We start from the raw sequence: 20,893 nt of genomic DNA, 5'->3' as shown, positions 1-20,893 counted from the left end.
CATTTGCTGTTAGGATCAAGATGGCCAGGACTGAAAAGTAGGTAAGGATTGTGCCCTTGATTCTCTGCTGGCCAGGCAGGTGCTCAGTAATTCTGGGAATTGATTTTGAGCAGCATTAACGGGAATGGATCATTAAACATTTGTGCTGTTTTTCTTAGTATTCTCTAGTTTTTCATATAGAGGCTTATTTGTGTGAAATTGTCCTCACCTGCTCTGTCATCCCAGCTTTCTCCTGCAGACCCCATGTATTGACTGTAAAATATCAATGCTCAGTAATTCAAAATTCAGTAACAAATATTTCTTTACTCTCTTGGCATTTAAAATTACCAAGACATCTCAATCTGTCAAAGTGGAGTTGCCTCTCACACCACTTCATAGCCTTCTGGCCAGCTTTTGGGTGGGTGGAGCCCCTGTCCTGCCCTGTTAGGGCTCCTTCTTGACAACCTTAGTTAAATCCTCACCGTGTATCAACATCTACATCTGCTGATTTGGGGCTGTTGCCTTCTTCATGCTGCCAAAACACAAGTCTGTGATAATGACAGCATTTGCCAGTGTGCTCATGCAGTGACTCAGGAGACAGGGTGGCCAGCAAAGCAGCCTCTTTGTGGGTGTGGATTTTGAGAAGTGCTAATTCCGTGGTGTTTTAGAGATATTAATATCGTTCAGCAGTAGATAAACAGGCAGCAGAGGGGCATATAATGAGAATCAGCCACAGCATCTTTTCCTCCTTTCTTTACCAGCACTTTTTTTTTTCTTCTTCCTTAAAAAAGTCTGTGCTGAGTGTGAATGGATAAACAGAACCCTTAAGTGGCTTAAACATGCATACATATTGGTCAGTCCAGCTGCCAGCATTCCCACAACACCACTCTCTAAGGAACACTAGTATGTTAAGAGTTAACTACATTTTCAAGTAATACTAAATCATAGCATATGGCACAGTAGCCTATTGCTTACGGTACCCTCTCCCCAAAGGGCAGCGAACCAGATGGTGTGAGTGGGGCCCTTGGTGTAATTATGACAGACGCAAAGAAAGACATAACCACCACTCTCCCTCAATAATATCATGTCTTTTGCTTTTTCACATTTGCTTTCTGAAGTTTTTGGAAATTTTGTTTTTATACTTCATTTTCATGTCCAAGTTCCCTTTCCAGATTGGGGAGGAGCCTTGGAAGTATGCGTTGTTAGTTCTTAGCTTCACTTTCCATGTACTTCTCATCTCTTATTAGTAGTTGTAGCCACTATTGGTGACACCTCTGTTTCCCTAGTGGAAGCAGCTCTGGTGAAGAAAAGAAGGCTGAATACATTTTTTAATTGCTTCAGGTCAGATTGTAATCCATAATATCCTGTAGTCCCATGGAATATTACTCCAAAACTGACCATCTTAGATTTTACACTTTTTACTTTCTTTGATCACCATGTGGTATTCTTTTCACCAGAATGCCTCCTGCCTGCCTCTCCTCTTCCCCACTTCCTTCTTGGCCTTTCCCCAAGCCCAGTTTGGGTGGGAGATCCACTCTCAGCAGAGAGTGATGAGAAGAAAAGTACTTTTGGCCATCATGTTAAACCGACGTTTCTAACATTGCCAAAATGAAACAAGACATTTTCTAGTTACAGCATAGGCTGAGAAGGAGATTTTGAGAAATTTAGGTCATGCTTTTATGTGTTTCTTTTTTTTTTTTTTTTTTTAATCTATGTGCCTGATATTTTAGAGCAGACTTTTCTTGAGGGTAGTGGCTTGTTTATAACATTCTGTAAATAGCCCGGCCTAATGTGGGCTTTTTACAGATATTTTCTGCTAGTTTTTATGTATGGATTGATATAGCATCTGACTGTACTAACCAGAAAAATGCTGAACTAGGGAACTTTGTATTCAACCTTGTATTTGGATTTCTAGCTTAACAACTCATTGGTCTTGAAATCCTTGGCCTCTCCCTCCCCTGCCAGAACGAGTTAAGACCTCCAGGTGCTAACTGTTATTATTTCTGTTGACTGAGCTCCATATGCACCTCTAGTGCTCACTGACCTACCTTTTCCATTGCAGAAACATCGCTGAGGCTCTTGTCAGCAAAGGTCTAGCCACTGTGATCAGATACCGGCAGGATGATGACCAGCGATCCTCACACTATGATGAGCTGCTTGCTGCAGAGGCCAGGTGAGTCAAAAAATTACTAATGTAAACTCACTGGGACCAACAGCCCTGGTTTTTTGTCTCCACTCTTGTACCTATAGCTGTGAAGAATGGGTTAGAAAATAATATGCTGACAGAGTTCGTATCCTTTTTTCATTCCAGTTTTTTCCCCCATGAAAACAAGAAGAGCACACTTTGAACTTATTACCTAACCTTGATTAAGTTCATTTGGGCCTCTATTTTTTAAAATCTATAAAATATACTAGATATGATCTCCCTATACTGATGTTATAAAAGGAACTATGGAATAGAGTACTATAACAGATATTTTTATCCCATTCCTGGAACTAGCAGGGAAGCCCTGCTTGTGCGTGTAGTACATTTGCCTCTGTGTCTTACCATCAGAGGCCTCTCCTCTCAGCCCCTCCCATTTATCACCTTTAGACCTTTTGTAATGTACAAAGGAAATGAAAACATTTGTTGGGAAATGAAATTTGGTTTCCAAAACTTTTGACAGCTGGCAGGAGAGCATTTGAGAAACCCTGTGACATTTTACTTTTGTCCTTCATCCCTGTGGCTGGTTGCCCCAAGGATATGCATACTGCTCAGCGGTGTTTCTTGTCATTGACAATCCTCAAGGTTCCAATTCAGGGATACTTTTGTTACTGGATGATACTGATAGTTGAGTGATTCCCAGACTTCCTGAGAAGTAATAAGAACTGAGCTACTTAATGCTGGACCAACTTGGATAGCTCAGCAGATTACATGGACTCAACCAGAATAGATCCATTGTTTCAAAGGCATTGCACAGGCTGGTCTCACTCAGGAATTTTTTCCATGGCCTCTAGGACCCCTTTAGTTCTAGAAGTTTGGCCATTGTCAGGTTATGTGCTGTGGTTAGAGAAGGAATGAGTTTGGGCACATGTTATCTAATCTCAGCTTCAGACTTGTCATTGAGATGACTTTTCTTGCTCTTTGGCCCAGAACATTGCCCTGATATGTGACATTTACCTCTAACACTGTGTCATATCCTGATGGATAGAGCATCTATAGAATGTCACACAGAATGTCAGCTGAGAAATCGGTCTGTCAGGCTGTGGCTTTTTGGATTCTTTCTCGTGGGGTTTCCCCAATAGGCCCTGTCCAGGACCTGATTGTTAGGTACGAAGAGTTCAGTGAAAATACCCATATCTTTGAATGTTTAGGGCTCATTAGTGGACATTAAAATATATATATATATATATATATATATATATATATATATATATATATATATATATTTTATATATAGATCCATAATTGGTGTTTCTCATAAGCCCTCTCTTCTCTTCCTTCCTATATTATCTCTGGTCCAGGTGGGCTCAAAAATTCCATGATTGGAAATGGGGTTTTACATCTCTTAATACTGTGTGATCATCTAGTCACTCTAAGAAATGAACATTTACTCAACTCTTGGTGCAGTTCACAATGTGAGTCTGTGACCAGAATGTTCAGCCTCATCTGATGGCAACTCGAAGGACAGGTTAGATGTTCCCAGAGTAGCAGGAACACCAAGCTGTGTAGTGGGATATACACTCATATTTTTAGTACTGGGTTCACTGTGCCACTAGTGAATATTTAGTTCTGACAGGTAAGCATGGAAACAATTTGCAAAACTTCTCTGGAAAATGAAACCAGAATAAGTTCTCTTATCATGCTGCTAGAATAGCCATGATGTGACAGTTGTTGTTAGTGTTGTTTAAAGAAGAAACACATATAGGGAAATTTTTTTAAAATTTAGGTTTTAAAAAGAAAATAGCTTCTTTAGTGCTGATTTTTGTGCTGAAGTAATGTAACAAGATGCTTGCTAAAGCATTGAGTTGCCTAGAGATAATTGTGTTGAGCCATTGCTTTCAGACTGATGGTGGAAAAATTGGCTTCGGGGTCATTGCACTGTTGTAGGTTGAGTAAATGGAGAGAAATTAACCACTTCCCCAAGCCCGAGGCATTGCCCAAAGGCAATACAGGCTTCATAAAGAATTAGGAGAAATAGCCAACCTCAACTGTGAGTGGGTTTTCCTTTGGAGCTTTACTGTCAGTGAGCCCTAGGATGGTGGCCCAGTGCCATCTTCTAGATGCTAACCCTTGTTAATCTTCTAAATCTAAGAAAGACCAAAACAACCAACTGCTAGGTCTGGTTTATTTATGGCTTTGTAGCCATTAAAAGAGATTTTGAGTGTAGGATGTGTTTTTCTAGTGGAAAACGATAAAGTTGACCTCTTTTGCAGACCACCTATCTCTGACACTTTGCTTTATTTTCGTTTGCCTTCAATTCAGAGCACTCTGTGCCCCCATGCATGCTCCCCACGTAGCCTCTTGGCTTTCTTACTTCCTTCTGTCACGCTATAGCATGTCAAAGCTCTTTTTACATGTGGCTCCTGCCCCTCATCCTCTCTGTCGAATATTATAAGTTTAGGGTTGCTTTCCCCTAGATAGATCAGCTATATTTTTTCCACTTGAACTCTGTTTTGTGATTTGATGCCCCCATGTAGTTTCTCTACCTCCCAGCTTAGTGTCCTCTGCAGATCTCATTAGTGAGTTGTTTACTCCTTTTCTGGGCCATGAATAGAACCCCTCAACAAGAAAGGCCTTGGTGTTGACCCCAAGTCTCTCATTGCATGGACTGTCACTTAACAGTCTTTTGTTTATCATCCTTCAGCCCCTTTTTAATCTTCAGTGATTGTGTACTGAACCAAGCCAATTTGAATTAATTTTCAAAGTAAAATTTCTTGCACTATTGTATCTAATGCTTTGGCAAAGGCCAAATAATAATATCTGCTGCGTTTATGTCATTTATTCTGAAAGTTTAGGTGGGTGAAGGTAAAATTTCAAAGCTATCATGTTCATTAGTCCCTTTCCATAGGGGTGTCAATTTCAACAGATTTCCTTGCCCCTGACCTTGGTTACCTGTTTTTCTCTCTGGTAATCGCTAGTGATATCAGCAATGGTGCAGAATGCTCTTCCATTGACTTTGCTTTCCAGTGCACTGCCTGGCCATTAATCCTTTTAAAGAAACATTGTAAGCTTTGGGGAAAGGGCAGCCTGTTAGCTTTTCTGACTTCTCGGGTCAGTGCAGCTGCCTGCCTAGGAGTTGATGAGCTTTCTCAGGGCTCTGTAGGCACTACTTCTCTGCAAGGGGGTATGATCTGCCAACCTTTCTCAGATCATCTGATGGCTGCTCAGGGAGTAGTATGTTAGGCGCTCACTGGGAGACCAGGTGAGACAGAAAGGGAAGAATACCAATTGCAGTTTGCCAGTTGCTTTCAAGCATATCCACCTGCCTGTTAGAAACCACTCTACCACCACAGCAGCTCCTATCAGTTTGCTGACCCTTTAAGGCACCTCTTTCAGACACCTGTCTGCTGATCGGCAACCCTCATTATGTATCAAATACTTGGCCCATCTAGAGAAAGTCACATCTTTTTGTTTGAAGGATAAATAAGCCTCTAATTCCCCAAAGATAGCCTTCTTTTCTAGTTCAGTTGTCTGTCATCAGCTGCCTCCTCCCTAATTACCTTGTGTCCCAGCAAGATAAGGTTTTGGCATTTCTTTTTGCATCTCGTGCCTTCCTTTTCTCATGGGCTCCATGGAAAAGCTCTTGATTTTTGTCCCAGGGTTCTGAGAGCCTTTTTATGTTAGCCTCCATTTTTTTTTTTTTTTTTTTTTTTTTTGCAGAAAGAGCTTAGAGTGTAGCTGACCCACAGTTCTCTGTGATGCTCCTAAACCTGGTCTCCCTTTTTAGGGACATCCTCTGGGGCTCCTTGTGGAATGTGACACATTGTCTTTTCTGTGTGATTCTAGTTTTTAATCCCCAGATTGACTTTCCAACATTTCCAATCTCATTGCAGCATATCTTGGTTAGCTGGCCGGCTGTGTTTGTAGTCCAGATGGGTGTCCTAAACTTAAGGCATTTTTTGACTCCTTCAGGGACTTTCTTACATCCAAGAGAGTGAGTCATTATCAAAACACTTAAATTTTTCTAAAGTGCAGTGTCTTTATACTCTAGCCCATATATTAGACATGATACATCCAGATTGATTTTGTGACTAACATCTTTATGCTAGTGGTCTTCCACATAGGCATTTATTGAGCATGTTAAAGGTACTGAAGACAAGCTGGTAGTGACTGGAGTTAGATCAGAGCCTGGCTTCATGCCATATTTTCTTGTAGGTTTGCGTATCTAGGGGATAGCATCTATGTGCATTCTCCTGAAGCTGCCCATGACTTTATTTAAAACTGGTATATTTTAAGACTTTCTAGAAATTGTTGGAATCTGTGGCTTATTGCAGGAAAAGAGAATTTGCATTAGTTCAAGAGTTGGGGCTTTATTCCTTTACAGAATCTTTTTAATTATAAGCTTTTGTTATTTCAAGATAGGATGTATATATTAAGAAATTGATGCCCCAGTTTGACTGTGGGAAAGCAATCTCGTGTCTAAGCAGATTGAAATGCATTATAGATTCACTCTGGACATTCGTAATGAGGTTAGGGTTATCTCAGGAAAAGAGAAAAGGGCAGGCTCTTATCTTTTCATATGTATTCTGTTGTTTCCCAGAACACTGCAGATTCAGGAAACTGTGGTGTTGTCCTCCCTCTCTGAGAGGCAAGCATGAACCTGCCCTCATCTCAGCTTTGCCTCAGCTCACTCTTCTTTTAGAAACAAAAACAGTGTTCTTGCCTTTCTGACTTCTACATCTCCAATCTCTAAAGCCTGTAAGCATCAGTTCTTGCTTTTTTCCCATGTGGTTGACAGGACCCTCTTAGGTTTCTCTCTGCCTAAACCTCAAAGAAAACTGCTGGCATTTCCATCACAGTGGTTGATCAGAAGGATATATGATTGTTAGTAACTCATTCTTTCCTAGGCCAGTATCAGTGGTCATTGTTATGAGGAATATGTCTTTCACTGAATATCTCTTGGTGATAGTTACTGGGACCACAGGAGGCTTACCATTTTTATGCATTTATAGCAGGCACTTGTAAATACATTTTTACAGTTCTACTGAAATGTTTTTAATACCATTGGGAAAGAAGTACTCTTTGTCTTATACTCTTAGCCAGAGCAGCTCTACTGTTTTTCTGAAACATAAGGAAGTTTTTCCATAAAATTTCAATTGGTTCATGTTTGCATCTTCAGTTGAACTGACATTCACATACTGGCTATGAGCATAATGTGAAGCATCAGTCAGTAGCACTTTGTGTTATTAAGTTAAAAGTGGAGGGCAGGAATGTAGCTCAGAGGTAGAGCACTTGCTTAGCACTTGGAGGTCCTGGGTTTGATCCCTAACAGCCAAAAAAAAAAAAAAAAAAAAGGAGGAGGAAGGGATGATGATACAACTTTAGGACTCCTTAAAATGGAAGAACTCTGTATACTAGTTGAATACTGTTCTGATTTGTTAAATATATTTATAAAAAGAAGCAAGTTCCATTTCTTTGCCTTTCCATTGAGAAAATTGGTGTGGAATTTGAATGTGAGTTCCCTTCAAATGTTTGTGTGTCTTCAGATTTGAAAATTATACATCCTATCACAGGGTATAGATGACATGGTTAATCCATTCTTCAGGAAAGCAGATATTTGCCTGCCAGGAACAGTTTTTTTCAGTGCTCATTTATTTTGCATATGATGGCTTTGCATTCATTTCTTCTCTTTATTCTCATTTTCTTGAGTGTATCCTGGGTCCCAGGAATTGAGGATAATAGTGGTGAACAAAAAAGATAATAGATTCCACCCTTTACAATGCATGCAATCTCAGAGGGACCGGCATTAAATAATTCTAATAGTACCCCTGGGTATTACTGTTTTTCCTATTTCTTGTCTTTTCTTACCTGTTTTCTTAGCCCTTCCTGTTTTCATCTTCTTTATTATTAACACTGCTTGCCTTACATCTTTTTTATTCTGTCTCTCATTTCTATTAAATTTTCCCTTGAGAACATCTCCCTGAAATTCATCTTTTCTTTTCAGTCTCTGTCCTCATCTTCTCAATAGTTTAATGGTACAGCTTTAAACCAAGATTTCTCACTTTTAATCTAATGACCCCAACAAGTGAAAATTCTCTTTGAATAAAACTAGAACCTACTCAGTAGTGTTAAAAACAGCTTTTACTTGAAGTTTTTCCTCTTTCCTTCACTGTTTAATCATAGATTCTTATAACATCAGGGTCTTGTTGGATTTTTAGCTCAAACATCATAAAAAGCAGGAGTCAGGTGTATTATCTTCTGCCTTCTTTTCCCAGCTGCATTACCTCATGCCATTGCAGGTTGGAAACCAGCTCAGAGAAAGGGAGTTGATCTTTCTCTTAAACACCTTCCTGACTTCCTTCTTATCCACCCCAGAGATGCAGAGATGCTGGTGATGCATGGTCCCACCAAGATTTGAGCTTGCAGTTTGGAGTCACAGTCATGAGGTTGCTAATTGGATGCAGCACGTGTTGGGAGGGGGTGTTACTGTTGGGGAGTAGGGTAGATCAGCTACTGCAAGTGGCTGTGATAACAGGAAAATGCATTAAAAGAGCTGGTGTGGAGAAGTGATTTGACGACACAGCTGAATGTGGGGAAATTTAGCTTTTTCCCTTTCTTCGGGAAAGATGATGCACTCAACATCCAAATAGGAGTAATCAATCTGCATTTAAGGCAGCACAAATGGCCACTTCTGGAGAGCTGTATAATGTCTCCATTTCCAAAGAGTTTTCTCCTTCAGGGTATTAAGAGGAGTTGTTCACTCCCATGTCCCCTCCTCCTTTTCCCTCCCACCACCCCCACCCCCAGTTCCTCTGGCATAAAGCAAGCTGTTCAAGTTTACTTGATGATTCTGTGGGGCCTGGGGTAAAGGTGGAATCCAATGGATACAGCTGCTCCTTTGTGTACCAAGCTGGAAAGAGTGCTGCTAGTCACAGTCAGATGAGCAACTGGTATGAGAACTACTTCTTGCCTGACCTTTCCATAATCATTACTCTGCCCAGTTGTATTCCTTCTAGACCAACCTTTCTAGATGATTTCATCATGGTTGTTATTCCCCTCCTAATATGGTCAGCCTCCAGTGCCTACCTGTTCAGAGCATCTTGTTTATTCTATCCTGTCCCACTGCCTTCTTGTCTAAGAGTTTTGCTCCTTTCACACACTCAAAATATTTATTTGATGATTATCTCCTCCCCTCCACCCCAGTATCAGGGATTGAACCCAGAGACTTTCCACCACTGAGTCATGTCCCTAACCTTCTTAATTTTTTTTTTTTTGTTTGTTTTTGTTTTTGGACAGGGTCTCACTGAGGAATCCAAGTGAGCTTCAAACTTGCAATCCTCTTACCTCAGCCTCCCAAGTCCCTAGGGTTAAAAGGCATGCATTACCACACCTTGCTCCCGTTTGAAGATTATTGTACTGGGAATATAAATTCAATCCAAAATAAATTGTGACAGCAAAATGTAACACTTGACCCTTGACTTTCTTGTAACTTGACTCCCTACACCAGTCTTTCTCAGACATCATCGTTGTCACTTTGGGAACTTGTTAACAATGTGAATACTCAGGTTCCCTTGCTCCTATCTCTTTAAGACATTTTTCGGGTGGCTGTGATATATAATAAAATTTGAGAACCACTGCTATAAACATGTTCTGACCACTAGAAAACAAATCAAATGGTATGTCCTTTTATGGCAGATAAATCATTTAATTTTGAGTATAATGGGAATTAAAATATGGTTATAAGTAAAAGAGTACAAGGCATGTAGTGGACTAACTTTGAATTTCTCTCCTAACTCCTCCCCCCACCCCTTTTAACTCCTGTCTTACCTTCCCTGTATTTGACATTCATGGCTCCTGAATTCCATTCTTTCTGAGTAGCCTCTACCAGTTCTTGGCTAATTTCATGTGAAATTACCTTGAGTTGCAGTACTTGCTTGATTTGATTCCTCAGCAATGTTAGGTGGCTTAGTAGGTCTGAGAGCTGAGCCTCTATGAGATATATCCCTTTCCTACTTTTGTTATAATCCTTGGAAATCTCTTAGGAGGATGAGAATTCAAATAATTAATCACTGATACATCAGTGCACAGTTTTATAGCTGCTTGTGAAGGGGAAATCTGCTTCATAACTTTCTTTCATTTGCAAGATTCTTTGCATCTCAATTCCTTATGAACTCCCTTGTGCATTTCTATTTTATCTTAAGCTGCCTCGGATTCCCCCTCCCATTTTGGGCACAGAAGTTGAGAAAGCTTACTTGCTGTTCCTCTTGCTTTTGCATCAAGTTCAGAGAGCCAAGTCTCTAGAGGATGGCAATGAATCTTTCTCAGTAAGTCCTAAGCAGCATAGTTCACACCGAAAAACCATTTTCCAAATCACACGTCCAATAACTATTACTTATCACTCAAAAGACACATTAAAATTTCCTATGACTGTTCATGTTACAGCAATAAATGTTTTATCAAGCACATAGAAGACATAAATAAATTCATGATATTTTGATTAGGGTAAACAGGTAAATAATTGCAAATGTAATTGCAAAAGTTAGATGCATAGGGAAAAAAGATCACCCAAGCTCAAGGGTTACCCCCAAATAGAGCCCTTGAGACAAGGTATGGTCAATCTAGGACGCCTTGTGAAAGAGCAGTGTAAAACAAATACTGCTTTGCTCACTGGCTGTGTGACATAGAAGTGCTACTTTTGTACATCTGTCCTAAAAAAGTAATTAGCAAGATGACCATCAGTTTATCTAAAAGTTATTCCTTGTAGCATATTAGTAGAATTATATTCACAGAAATATCTAGCAGCAGGGAATTGATTAAATCATGAAACGTGCATCCATATGATGGATTTATTGTGTGGCTATCAAAATTGATGTAAAGAAATTAATGACACAGGTAAGTATTTATTTTCCTGTTTCTGGGGGAAAAAAAAACAAGCCTACGGAACTTTTTCCATGGTGTGTACTAGTTTTCAAAAGTAGAAGTGGGCAGGTATGTGTGTATAAGCCCTCAAAAAAATATTAAGGGGAGCTTTTATCTTAGAATAGGGTTTTTGTTGTTGTTGTTGTTGTTTGTTTTTTGGTGTCTTGTGTGTTACTAGGGATGAAATCCAGGTTTTGTGTACCAGTGAGCCACATCCCTAGCTACCTTGCTGGTTTTCTTCCTTTCTTTCTTGACAGGGTCTTCTCATGTTACCCAGGCTGCACTCAAACTTGTGATCCTCCTTCCTCAGCCTCCCTAATCACTGAGATTATAAGCATGTACCACCTCAGAAAAGGATTATTCATCAATGGTTCCCATAATTTTTTTCGGATGGATATTGTGGCCAGAACATTAAAAACCAGTGTCACTGAGGCAGTTTTATATGATCTCCCTCTTCTGAGGCTTTTTGGACCATAAATGCCTGATTCTACCTAGGACTAATTTTCCTTTGATCCTAATCTAGGGTCAGTAGCATTTGCTTATCTGTTGCAACTGTGTTTCCATCGTGTTTATTCTGTGTCGATTATTATGCTCTGTCATGATCTCTTATAATCCCTCCTTTCCTCTTTTCCTGCTACTGCAGACCCATTGTCATACCTAGCACAATGGCATGTGTCTTCATTTCTTCCTTATATTAGTTTTAGATGAGAGGATGACCTGGAGTTCTTTGTTATTTGCTTTACTGCCTCATAAGACCTACTGACTCATTAATCCACTCATCTCCCTTGACTATAGGACTCAATTTCCTCATTTCCAGTCTGTGTTCTCTCCATCTTTTCTGCCTTTCTTATCAGTAATTCTCATTTTTGTTGAAAAAGCAGCTGCATAATCTTAGCTCTCCCACCTACCATTCTGCACCTGTGTCTGCTCTGTGTCTTATTTTCTGAGTGGCAGGACCCTGTTGCTTCCTTCAGCTGCCCAGGAACCACTAAAAAGGCCAGAGGAATTGTTTACTGCTTCCGTGTATCAGTGATATCTGTTTGGTTCATGCTGAAACATCATATTCATCAATGTGTTCTGAAACACAGTGAGAAGCACTTTCCAAGTTTAGTAACTTATTCACTCTTTGTTCTGATTTTTAACCTTTTCGGTTAGAATTATTTTCCCTTCCTCTGAGTCATTTATCTTTTGCTGTCAGTTGGGAGATCTTTACAGCCCTGCTGCTTAGTTCTGTTTCATTGTTTATGGTGGTCAGAGTTATGCACCCACTCATTGCCACTCAAACTTTCGCACATCTCCTGTTTCAGGAGCTTGGATGGAAATGTGGTACTCGGGTTGTAGATAATCCTACTTCTGCTAATAGACCAGCCTTTGACCTCCTGTGTGCTGGATGGAGATAGACTGGGAAACCACCAGTCCAGGAAAGCCAGCCAACCTCATACTTGGTTCCATAGTCCCTTTGCCATTGGCCACATTTCCAACTTGAAATGTTTTCAGCGAACTGCATCAGATAGTTATGTGTTCATCTTTTTCCAGGTGCACTTGAATTGAATGAGAGGGCTCTATGATTACATGATTCCGTGAGTGTAGCTCTGTTAAATATAATACAAATACTAAGGACAGACTCATCTCCAAAGGGCCTTCAGGTTAGCTATAGAATGAAGACTAACATCTGAAGCAATGTGAAAATTGTATGTTGCAGTTTACAATTACATACTGAACTGCACCTTTATGCACACACACATTCACATATATAATTTTACTACTATTTCAAATGAATATCATTTCAATATCTGAATCCTAATTGTGGTTCACCTAGGACCCCTGTTGTTGTGGCAGCTGTTTTATGGTCATGATAAGATTGTGGCTACAGATATGTGGTATCTCTTTTCATTCTATAGCATGTACCTTAGGTACAGATAGACTCAGGGAACACACATAGTTGAGAACTTATATGTCAGAGGCATGGAGAAAATGGGCCTAATTGGATTAGCAGGAGTACTGTTGAAATCATGTGAAAACATATACTGGGGCCACAGAGGCATGGAGAAAATGGGCCTAATTGGATTAGCAGGAGTACTGTTGAAATCATGTGAAAACATATACTGGGGCCACAGGGTAGAGACCCAAGAAAGTCAAGCATAAGAACTTTCACTTGGTTTCCCAGACTAGTCATCCAAGTAGAGAAGTGAAATGATTAAATAAATTTTTATTCCAAAGTCATATGACATTGTGGAGTCAAAGTGGTGTGCAGTATCCAAAAGGATTGGGTGAATTCACTTTAAATGTTCCTGAAGCTCTCTTGAAATAAATTGGTGAGGGCCTGGACCAAGAGGGTTACAAAAGGGCAATGTGAGCCCTAATTGGAAGGAAAAAAGTGTTGTGTGTAGGGAATAAAACAAAGCAGAGTTATGGGACATCTTGGTCCCTGGTTACCAGAAAGCCTTATTAAGAGAAATTACAGAAGAGAAGGCATGTTCAGGGGCTCCTGACCTCTCTCAGTACTTGTCATCTCCCTTGCCCTATCATCTCCCTGCCACCTATCTGTCATATGCCATTTTTACTTTCTATTGCTTTATTGTCTTTAGATCCCTTTATGTGTGAAAGCAGTTCTTTTTGTGAAACTGTTGAAAAGCTCCTGCCCTCTAGGAGAATTCACATGAATACTCTGTGATTCGTCAATATTCCTGGCATCTAGCCAAAGCTCACTTATGATCTCAGGTTAAGAATTCATTTTGCAACAACCATTTTCATTGTGATAAGGTGGGATCTAACCATAAATTCTTTGAATTTCTTTGTAAACACCCCAAAATTTTTGTTCAGAATAACTCTGCCATCACTGAATTACCCAATGGATGGCCTGTTTTTTTTTGTTTTTTGTTTTTTGGTTTTTTTTTTTGGCCCAGAATGTCCTCTGGTGCTGATTTCTGAGTTGGAGAGGATTGGTCCTTAGAAATTTCTGCATGAGCTGGAGAGCATGAAAACATGCCCTGTTCTTGTGTGTGAAAAGCATGTGAGAGTCTACTGTTCAGGTGCTGAGGCGGTAGGGGTGATGTTGCTGTGACGGTCTTCATCTGCTTTTGCAGAGCGACAGGCTTGATCTTCTAGAGGGAGGGCAGTAGCACTAGTGTGTGTGAATTTCAAAGTTTGCTGATAGAGAAAGATCTTTCCAATGAATGGAGAGCAGCCCTGTGGGTCCTGGAAGAAACCTAGAAAGCAATTTTCACCCCTCTTCTGCCCTGTCACCCCTTTGTATGTAATATGGGCACACCAACATTTCCTAGCCAGTGATGGGTTTTATCAGTTTCTGACACTGCTGGTCCTTGCTGTCTCTGTATTGCTGCATCTTGGAGAGGAGAGGAGAGCTTCTGCAAGGAGTAGGCTATGTTCTGGCCCACTGCTTCCTTTCTCCTGGCCAACTGAATACAGCCTACCTTTGTGAGGAAGCCGCTATTAAACGGACACAGCAGAAGTTGAGAAATCAGGAGTTTCAGTCCATGCCTAAAGAAAACGTAGGGCCGTGTGGTCTGCAGGGCCAGGCAGTGAGGGAAGGCATTAGTGCCCTCTGTGGCCCAAGTATGTATGGAAGCAAACCCGCTCTCTGCTACCTGCCCACCTCTCCCCAGGAAACCCGGTTGTGTGAGATGCACAGGATAGGTTCCCATTCAAAGTGGTGATAAGGCAGCATACCTTTTTCAGCAGAATGATCTTCATGGTTTGATTCCATACATAGAACTCTTCCTTAGGCATTCCTGAAGTGTCTTCAGAGTCCTAGAACTAAGTCCCCTTTGCAAAGAGCATCAGCAAGGTGGTTGCTGCACTTGGCTTTTGCTCCTATTCTCTCTGAGGTACGTGTCTGAACCTCCACACTGATTGGTTCCCCCTGGAGTCTTTCAGAGAGAGGGTCTTGCTTTATCATCAGCCTTGTGTGAGGCAGAGGGGTGTTTGCTGGAGGTGGCTCATTTAGGGTCATTTCTGTCACAGTACACCAGAGTGTGGTGACAGTGAATCAGCAAGGAAAGGAGACCCAGTGAAATAGGCCACCATACTTGTTTCTCACAGATCCCTCCTGCTTGGTAGCTGGGTGTGGTGGTTTTCTGGGTGGTGCTGTTTGAACTGAGTGATTAACCACCTGTTGTAAACTATCAGTTTTCTCTCTTTTTAAAGAATTAACAAAATAACAACTGTTTCCTAGTTTATATTTGTTGTTACAATGTAGTCTTCTTGCTACCTCTTGAATGTGCCAGAAATTAATCTAATTTAACAATTATTTCTGAAGGTAGTTGGGGGGGGGGGCTGTCTTTGAAGGTTTTCCAAAAGTAATGCCTGAATGTTAATAAGAATCTGATAATTTGCTTTTTAGGAACAAATAGATCATGAATGAGGGTTTAATATTTACACTTAATGTGATAGAATTCTGTACTGTTTTAGATGTCAGTTGTACCCTGTTTTCCATGGTTTTCAATTTGGGGTGCTATTTATTTTTCCTTTGGTAGTACATTTAGTCTTGGTTAAGTCCTGGCCTCCTCTGTATCCTCATGTAGGTATACAGAAAACAACTCAACTTTACTTCTACCACCTTGCTTTTGCCTGGAGGACCTTGGCTTTCCAACTTACAGCTCAGGCTCTGGGCTTTTTCCTCATGGCATGTGAGCTGTTCCCCAGCCCAGGAAAGGCCAGGAGTTCAGCAGCGCTGTAACATGAACCGTCTGTTCATAGGTCAAATCCATTTATTTTGGTTGTCCTTGTTGTTAGAGGATAAGGCTGTGAGCATTTGGTGCCCCAGAGACTAGCAGAATGTTTAGCAGGCCTCTCCTGTAGGAGAGAGCTTCCCTGGCCTTCTGAAGGCTGCTCCTTCCAGTTTATGGTAACAAAATCAGGAGATCAGCTTAGTGGCAAGAGGAAGTTGTAGAAACAGGACTGGAACAGGGTGTAGTCAGAGCTTTGGGAGATGAAAGAGTTGATGTCTAGCCATTGGTTTCCATCTATATGAACCTATCCTATTCATTGTAAATCCCAAGAGCCCATGAGCAGGCCTTGATAATCAGCTCGGGTCATTATCATTAATAATAAACTACCAGACTAAATTGTGAAGGGAAGTATTCTGATCCATTTGCACTTTTGGAGGGAGGAAGTGGTAGGGGTTTAACCCAGGACCTCAGGCATGCTAGGCAACCACTCTAACACTGAGCTACGTCCCCAGTCCTTTTTATTTTGAGATAGTCTCTAAGTTGTCCGGCTGTCCTCAAACTTGTAGTCCTCCTGCCTCAGCCTCTCAGGTGTGTTTCACAAGATCTGATCCCATTGGCAATTTCTAAAGCTAAAGACCTTCATTAAAATTCATAAGGAACCATGGAATTTAAGGAACTTAGAAATGATTTCTTTTTGTTAGCATGGTTAACCAGAATTTCAGATCAGAGTGGGTGGGTACGCACATATCCCCATCATGGAATGGAAAATAGATAGTAAGAAAAACTTTTATTTGTTGTTTCTGAACTGAAAAGTGTTTCAGATCACTTTAGTGAGTAAAAGATCCTCTGGGATTTAAAAAAAAAAAAAAAAAAAAAGGCTTAACAATGAGACCAGTCTAAGCCCACAAGAAATGTGACCATTCTAGGTTGCATTGAGCAACACCATCCAATTTGGTTAGTGTGGGTTTGGTTTAGAAAGTTATGATCCTGAATGGAATGCGACAGCTGATGTGGAGGTGAAATGAGGGCACTAGTGTGAATAGGGGTCACTTACACTGATCCTGGCCCTTCTCTGACAGCATTCTCTGTATTTCTTTTGGATCTCAGAAACCCTAAAAGGGCTGGTCAGCAGAGCAGAAACACCCCTGAATCTCTCTTTATCTGTTTCTAATTTTTTCCTTGTTGTGTTCTGCAAGCCTGGCAGTGTTACCATAGTCCTAGGCCGGAGGTCTAACTCCTGTGTTTTGCCATATCAGGTTCAGCCACTCACCCCAAACACCAAATAGAAAAGGTGTAAAGCAAGAAAGAAAACTAGTTGACATGGCCATGTTGGGAAGGCAAAGTAAGATCCAGCAACTCTGTCTTTAACAGGTTTAAACAGAGCATTAGGTTTAAACAGAGGAAGAATTGGGGGGTGAGGCAAGAGTTATGTATAATTAAACAGTTTTGGTCAAACTGTGGTCTGGTTGATGATTCTCTCAGTTCTGGTTCTTCAAGGTGGCTCTGGAGAAGTCTTCAGGAGGTTTGGCAGGATGTTCACCTGTCATACCTGTGATCCTAAACAGGGTAGTTGAGTTCCAATGAGATGATAGACCATGCAGTTCCTGGAAGGTCTGGCTCATCTGAAAGCTTCTTGGCACCACTCCAGGAGCCTGAAGTAGGATGCAGCAGTTACTGCCTCAGTATTGAAGAGGGATGAGATAGGTTAGGTGAATTTAGGACAAATTAACCTCATATTACTAATTTATAGATGTATTCCTTAAAATGATTAACATGTTGTGCTGACCTGAACAGTGTCACAAAGTTTAAGGTAATAAAGGAGACAAATACGAAATGAAGGCAAAGATGCCAAGCTATATCTTGCTTCTAGTTACCCACTCGGCATATGCAGGCTCAAGCAAAGTCAGTCTTTTAGCAAAGACAGCCCCTCTGAGTTGCTGTTACAGCACTGCCTTGGGAAGGCCTTATCTAGGGTAAGAAGATAGTGACTTATCAGAGAGCTTTGATACTGTGGCCCTTCATTGTTCCACCAGTGATCATACCCAGTGATGCTCTAGGTTTCTGTCCTGAAGCTACCACTCAAAAGAAATAGGAGATAAAAGTGGGAGATTGGAGCAGACCAACGTGTGGCAGAGTCACCTGCTAAATCCCCTAGTCTTATAAACCAAAAACCAATTGGGAACTAGGCTTAATGTCAAGTTAGGTAGCATTTGCTAATTTTTTCCCCCAACAGTTAAATGACTTTTCTGTACAGTATTGCTTCATTCAGGGCAACTTATCTTTTTACCTGGGAGGAACTTATTTCCATTAGAATTGGAACACTAGCTACATATTTTGCATTTAAAATGTTTCATGTGATTAAATGCTGAAAGAAACATTATTACTTCTGTTTCTTAGGAGTGTGCTCTTCCACTGATTCTTCTTTTATGCCTGGAACAATGCCTTTAATTTGGAAACAAGTAAGGGAGCTCTTTGATTACCAGGCACACTGTTAGCCGAAACTGGCGGCAAAGTACTGGTAACTGGGCTCAGGAAAGGAGCAGTCTTACATTCTCCCCTCCATCAACTGCTCCCGCACAGACCAGCTACTCAGCAGTGTACAGTGCGATTTATGTAGTGACATGTCCCCTGTTAGCAAGCCTTGTTTCTCTCCCCTGTGTGACACTCTCCTGCCCCTTCCCAATGTAGTTTTTATCTTAATCAGATGGTTTTTCTCTTTCTTTACAGAGCTATTAAGAATGGGAAAGGTCTGCATAGCAAGAAGGAAGTGCCTATCCACCGTGTTGCAGATATCTCTGGGGTGAGTCTTGTCTCTGAATCAAGCTGTGTAGTAGCTCAGAGGCTCCTGGAGTGTGTGTGTTTATTTGCTGAAAGACTTCTGCTTGTGCATTTTCTGTAGCTTGCCCCTTTTCAGGCCTTGAATGTGATTTTTTCCATGGCATCTACTTAGGCTTCTATAGGGATTCTGTTTTATATTATGGAAAAATGAAATTCAAACTCTTATTGTGTTTCTCTACCTGAACTATCTCTATGTTGCCTTTCCGTATTTAACTGTTATGAGCTTAGAAGATACTTATTTCCAGTTCTATTAAAATGAATTAGCTCTTTTTAAAAATCCTTGTTTAGGAGAGGGAAGTCTTCATGGTGAAAAGTCAAGTATAGGTTTTATGACAACTCTAAGAATTAATCATGGGGCTGGGGATGTGGCTCAAGCGGTAGCGCGCTCGCCTCGCATGCGTGCGGCCGCGGTTCGATCCTCAGCACCACATACCAACAAAGATGTTGTGTCCGCCGAGAACTAAAAAAAAAATAAATATTAAAAATTCTCTCTCTCTCTCTCTCTCTCACTCTCCTCTCTCACTCTCTCTTTAAAAAAAAAAAAAGAATTAATCATGATTCCTCAGGAGTTCTTTTTCTCTGCTTGAAAGTGGGAGACAATGGAGAAATGTATGAACATCATTTGAGATAATAGATAGAGATATAGATAGATAATATAGAGGGATCAATGATACAAATACTTCTGAGCTCTCAAAAGCCTGTGTCCAAATTAATTTTTTGCAATAAGGACTTCACCCTTGCACATTTAGGGTCTCTTTTGGCTGAGTAGATCATTTATTAATTGAGTGGATATATTCTATAAGTACTTATTGAATGCCTACTGTGTGTCAGGAACTGCTCTGGGCACTGAGAATATAACAGTGACCAAAACTAATACAGTCACTATATTCAAGTGGGAAAGGGTAGCAATTGCAGTGTCAGGAGTAGTGACAGCTTCTACAAAGAGAAATAATACTAGATAAGGTTGGATAGTGAATGGTGCCAGTATTGATTTCTGTCTGATGGCCTAGGAAGGCATCCGAGACACACACCATCCATTTCAACTCCCATAGTCACTAACAGGAAAGGGATCAGGTCTGAGTCTTGGGTACAGGACCACATCACCTGGGGAGCTGAAAGGGGAGGGCTAGTAAATCTTAGTCTGGGTACTCAGGGAATTTGTCCTGGGCACCTAGAAGATGCATTTAATATAAACAAACATTTCTAGAGCTCAGCCTGGCCCAAAGCAGTGATGAATTAGAGTATATTATCTTCCTGTTGTGTTCCCAGGCCTGGCGGAATCTTTTTCTTTCATTCCTGGTGATTGCTTTTTACAAATGTGTCTGGCCAGCTCCTCCTTGCCTGGGTGTAGTGGTCCCTTGTTCATTTAAGCAATAGAACTCTGGTGAGCTTTTCTTTATAGCCAGTTATCACAGATTGCAGGTTAAAAAGTGCTACCTACGTTCCATGAATTGGACTTCAGTCAAGAGGTTGAGTCCTCTTTTAAGTGGATGAGATACAGAGCTATACATTCTTTATGGCTTAGAATCCAGAGATGCCCAGAAACCTTTTGCTATTAATGGCCTTTGAGCCACAGGTGACCATGTTAAGGCCTATAGCAGGTTTGACTTGCCCAGTGCAGTGCTATTTGACCTCTTTTCTCTGTGGCTTACCCTGTTGAGTTACTCTTGCATATATGTTAATTTTTATAGGTATGTGATCTGTTGATCTTAATAATATTTTCCTAAATATTGTTATTTTGCTAAAGATACTAGAACAATCAAAGTGCAATTTGGGGGCTGTTCAGCTTTAGGAAAGAATGCTATAAATATTTATTTTAGAAGTCACAGTAGAGGCCCCTCTCTATAAGGACCATTCTGCCCATTACAAAGCTTATATAAGCCAGGCATGCTGATGCATGTCTCAAATCCCAGGAGTTTGGGAGCCTGAGTCAGAAAGCAAATTTGAAGCCAGCCTCAGCAACTTAGCGAGACCCTTTCTCAAAAATAAAATATAAAAAGGACTGGGGATATAACTAGTGATAAAGTGCCTCTGGGTTCAGTCCCCAGTACCAAAAAAAGAAAAGAAAAGCTTATATAAAACCCATACTCTGGGATCTTTCCAGAAGCAGAATTAAACCTTAGGGTTTAATTTGTCAATGAAAATTAAAAATATATTAAAAACAAAAAACATTAGTATGAACCAAAAACATAATACCCACCACCAGCACCTTGGAGTTAGGTGCCGCCTTTTGGTAGGAGTTCATGTTCTTGCTCTGATTTCCCACTGTCAGTGAGATGAGGTCTTAAGGAGGCTCTAGAGGTCAAGTTGCACTTGTCTTTAG

At 40.7% G+C, this 20,893-nt stretch overlaps 1 protein-coding gene across 1 annotated transcript in view; it reads left to right on the top strand.

Annotated features, from left to right (window-relative positions):
• The window catches only part of SND1 (staphylococcal nuclease and tudor domain containing 1), a 413,715-nt gene that overhangs the window by 223,257 nt on the left and 169,565 nt on the right, over positions 1 to 20,893 (top strand). The window contains exons 13-14 of the mRNA XM_081283716.1: positions 2,042 to 2,152; positions 18,460 to 18,532. Coding sequence (XP_081139842.1) covers positions 2,042 to 2,152; positions 18,460 to 18,532 — 184 coding nt within the window. The remainder of the gene's footprint in view (positions 1 to 2,041; positions 2,153 to 18,459; positions 18,533 to 20,893) is intronic.

Source organism: Spermophilus citellus, assembly GCF_964194105.1.
Source record: "Spermophilus citellus genome assembly, chromosome: 3".
Classification (NCBI taxonomy): Eukaryota; Metazoa; Chordata; class Mammalia; order Rodentia; family Sciuridae; genus Spermophilus; species Spermophilus citellus.
The sequence above is the reverse complement of the archived record's forward strand: the minus strand, read 5'-3'. Positions and strand labels throughout refer to the sequence as shown.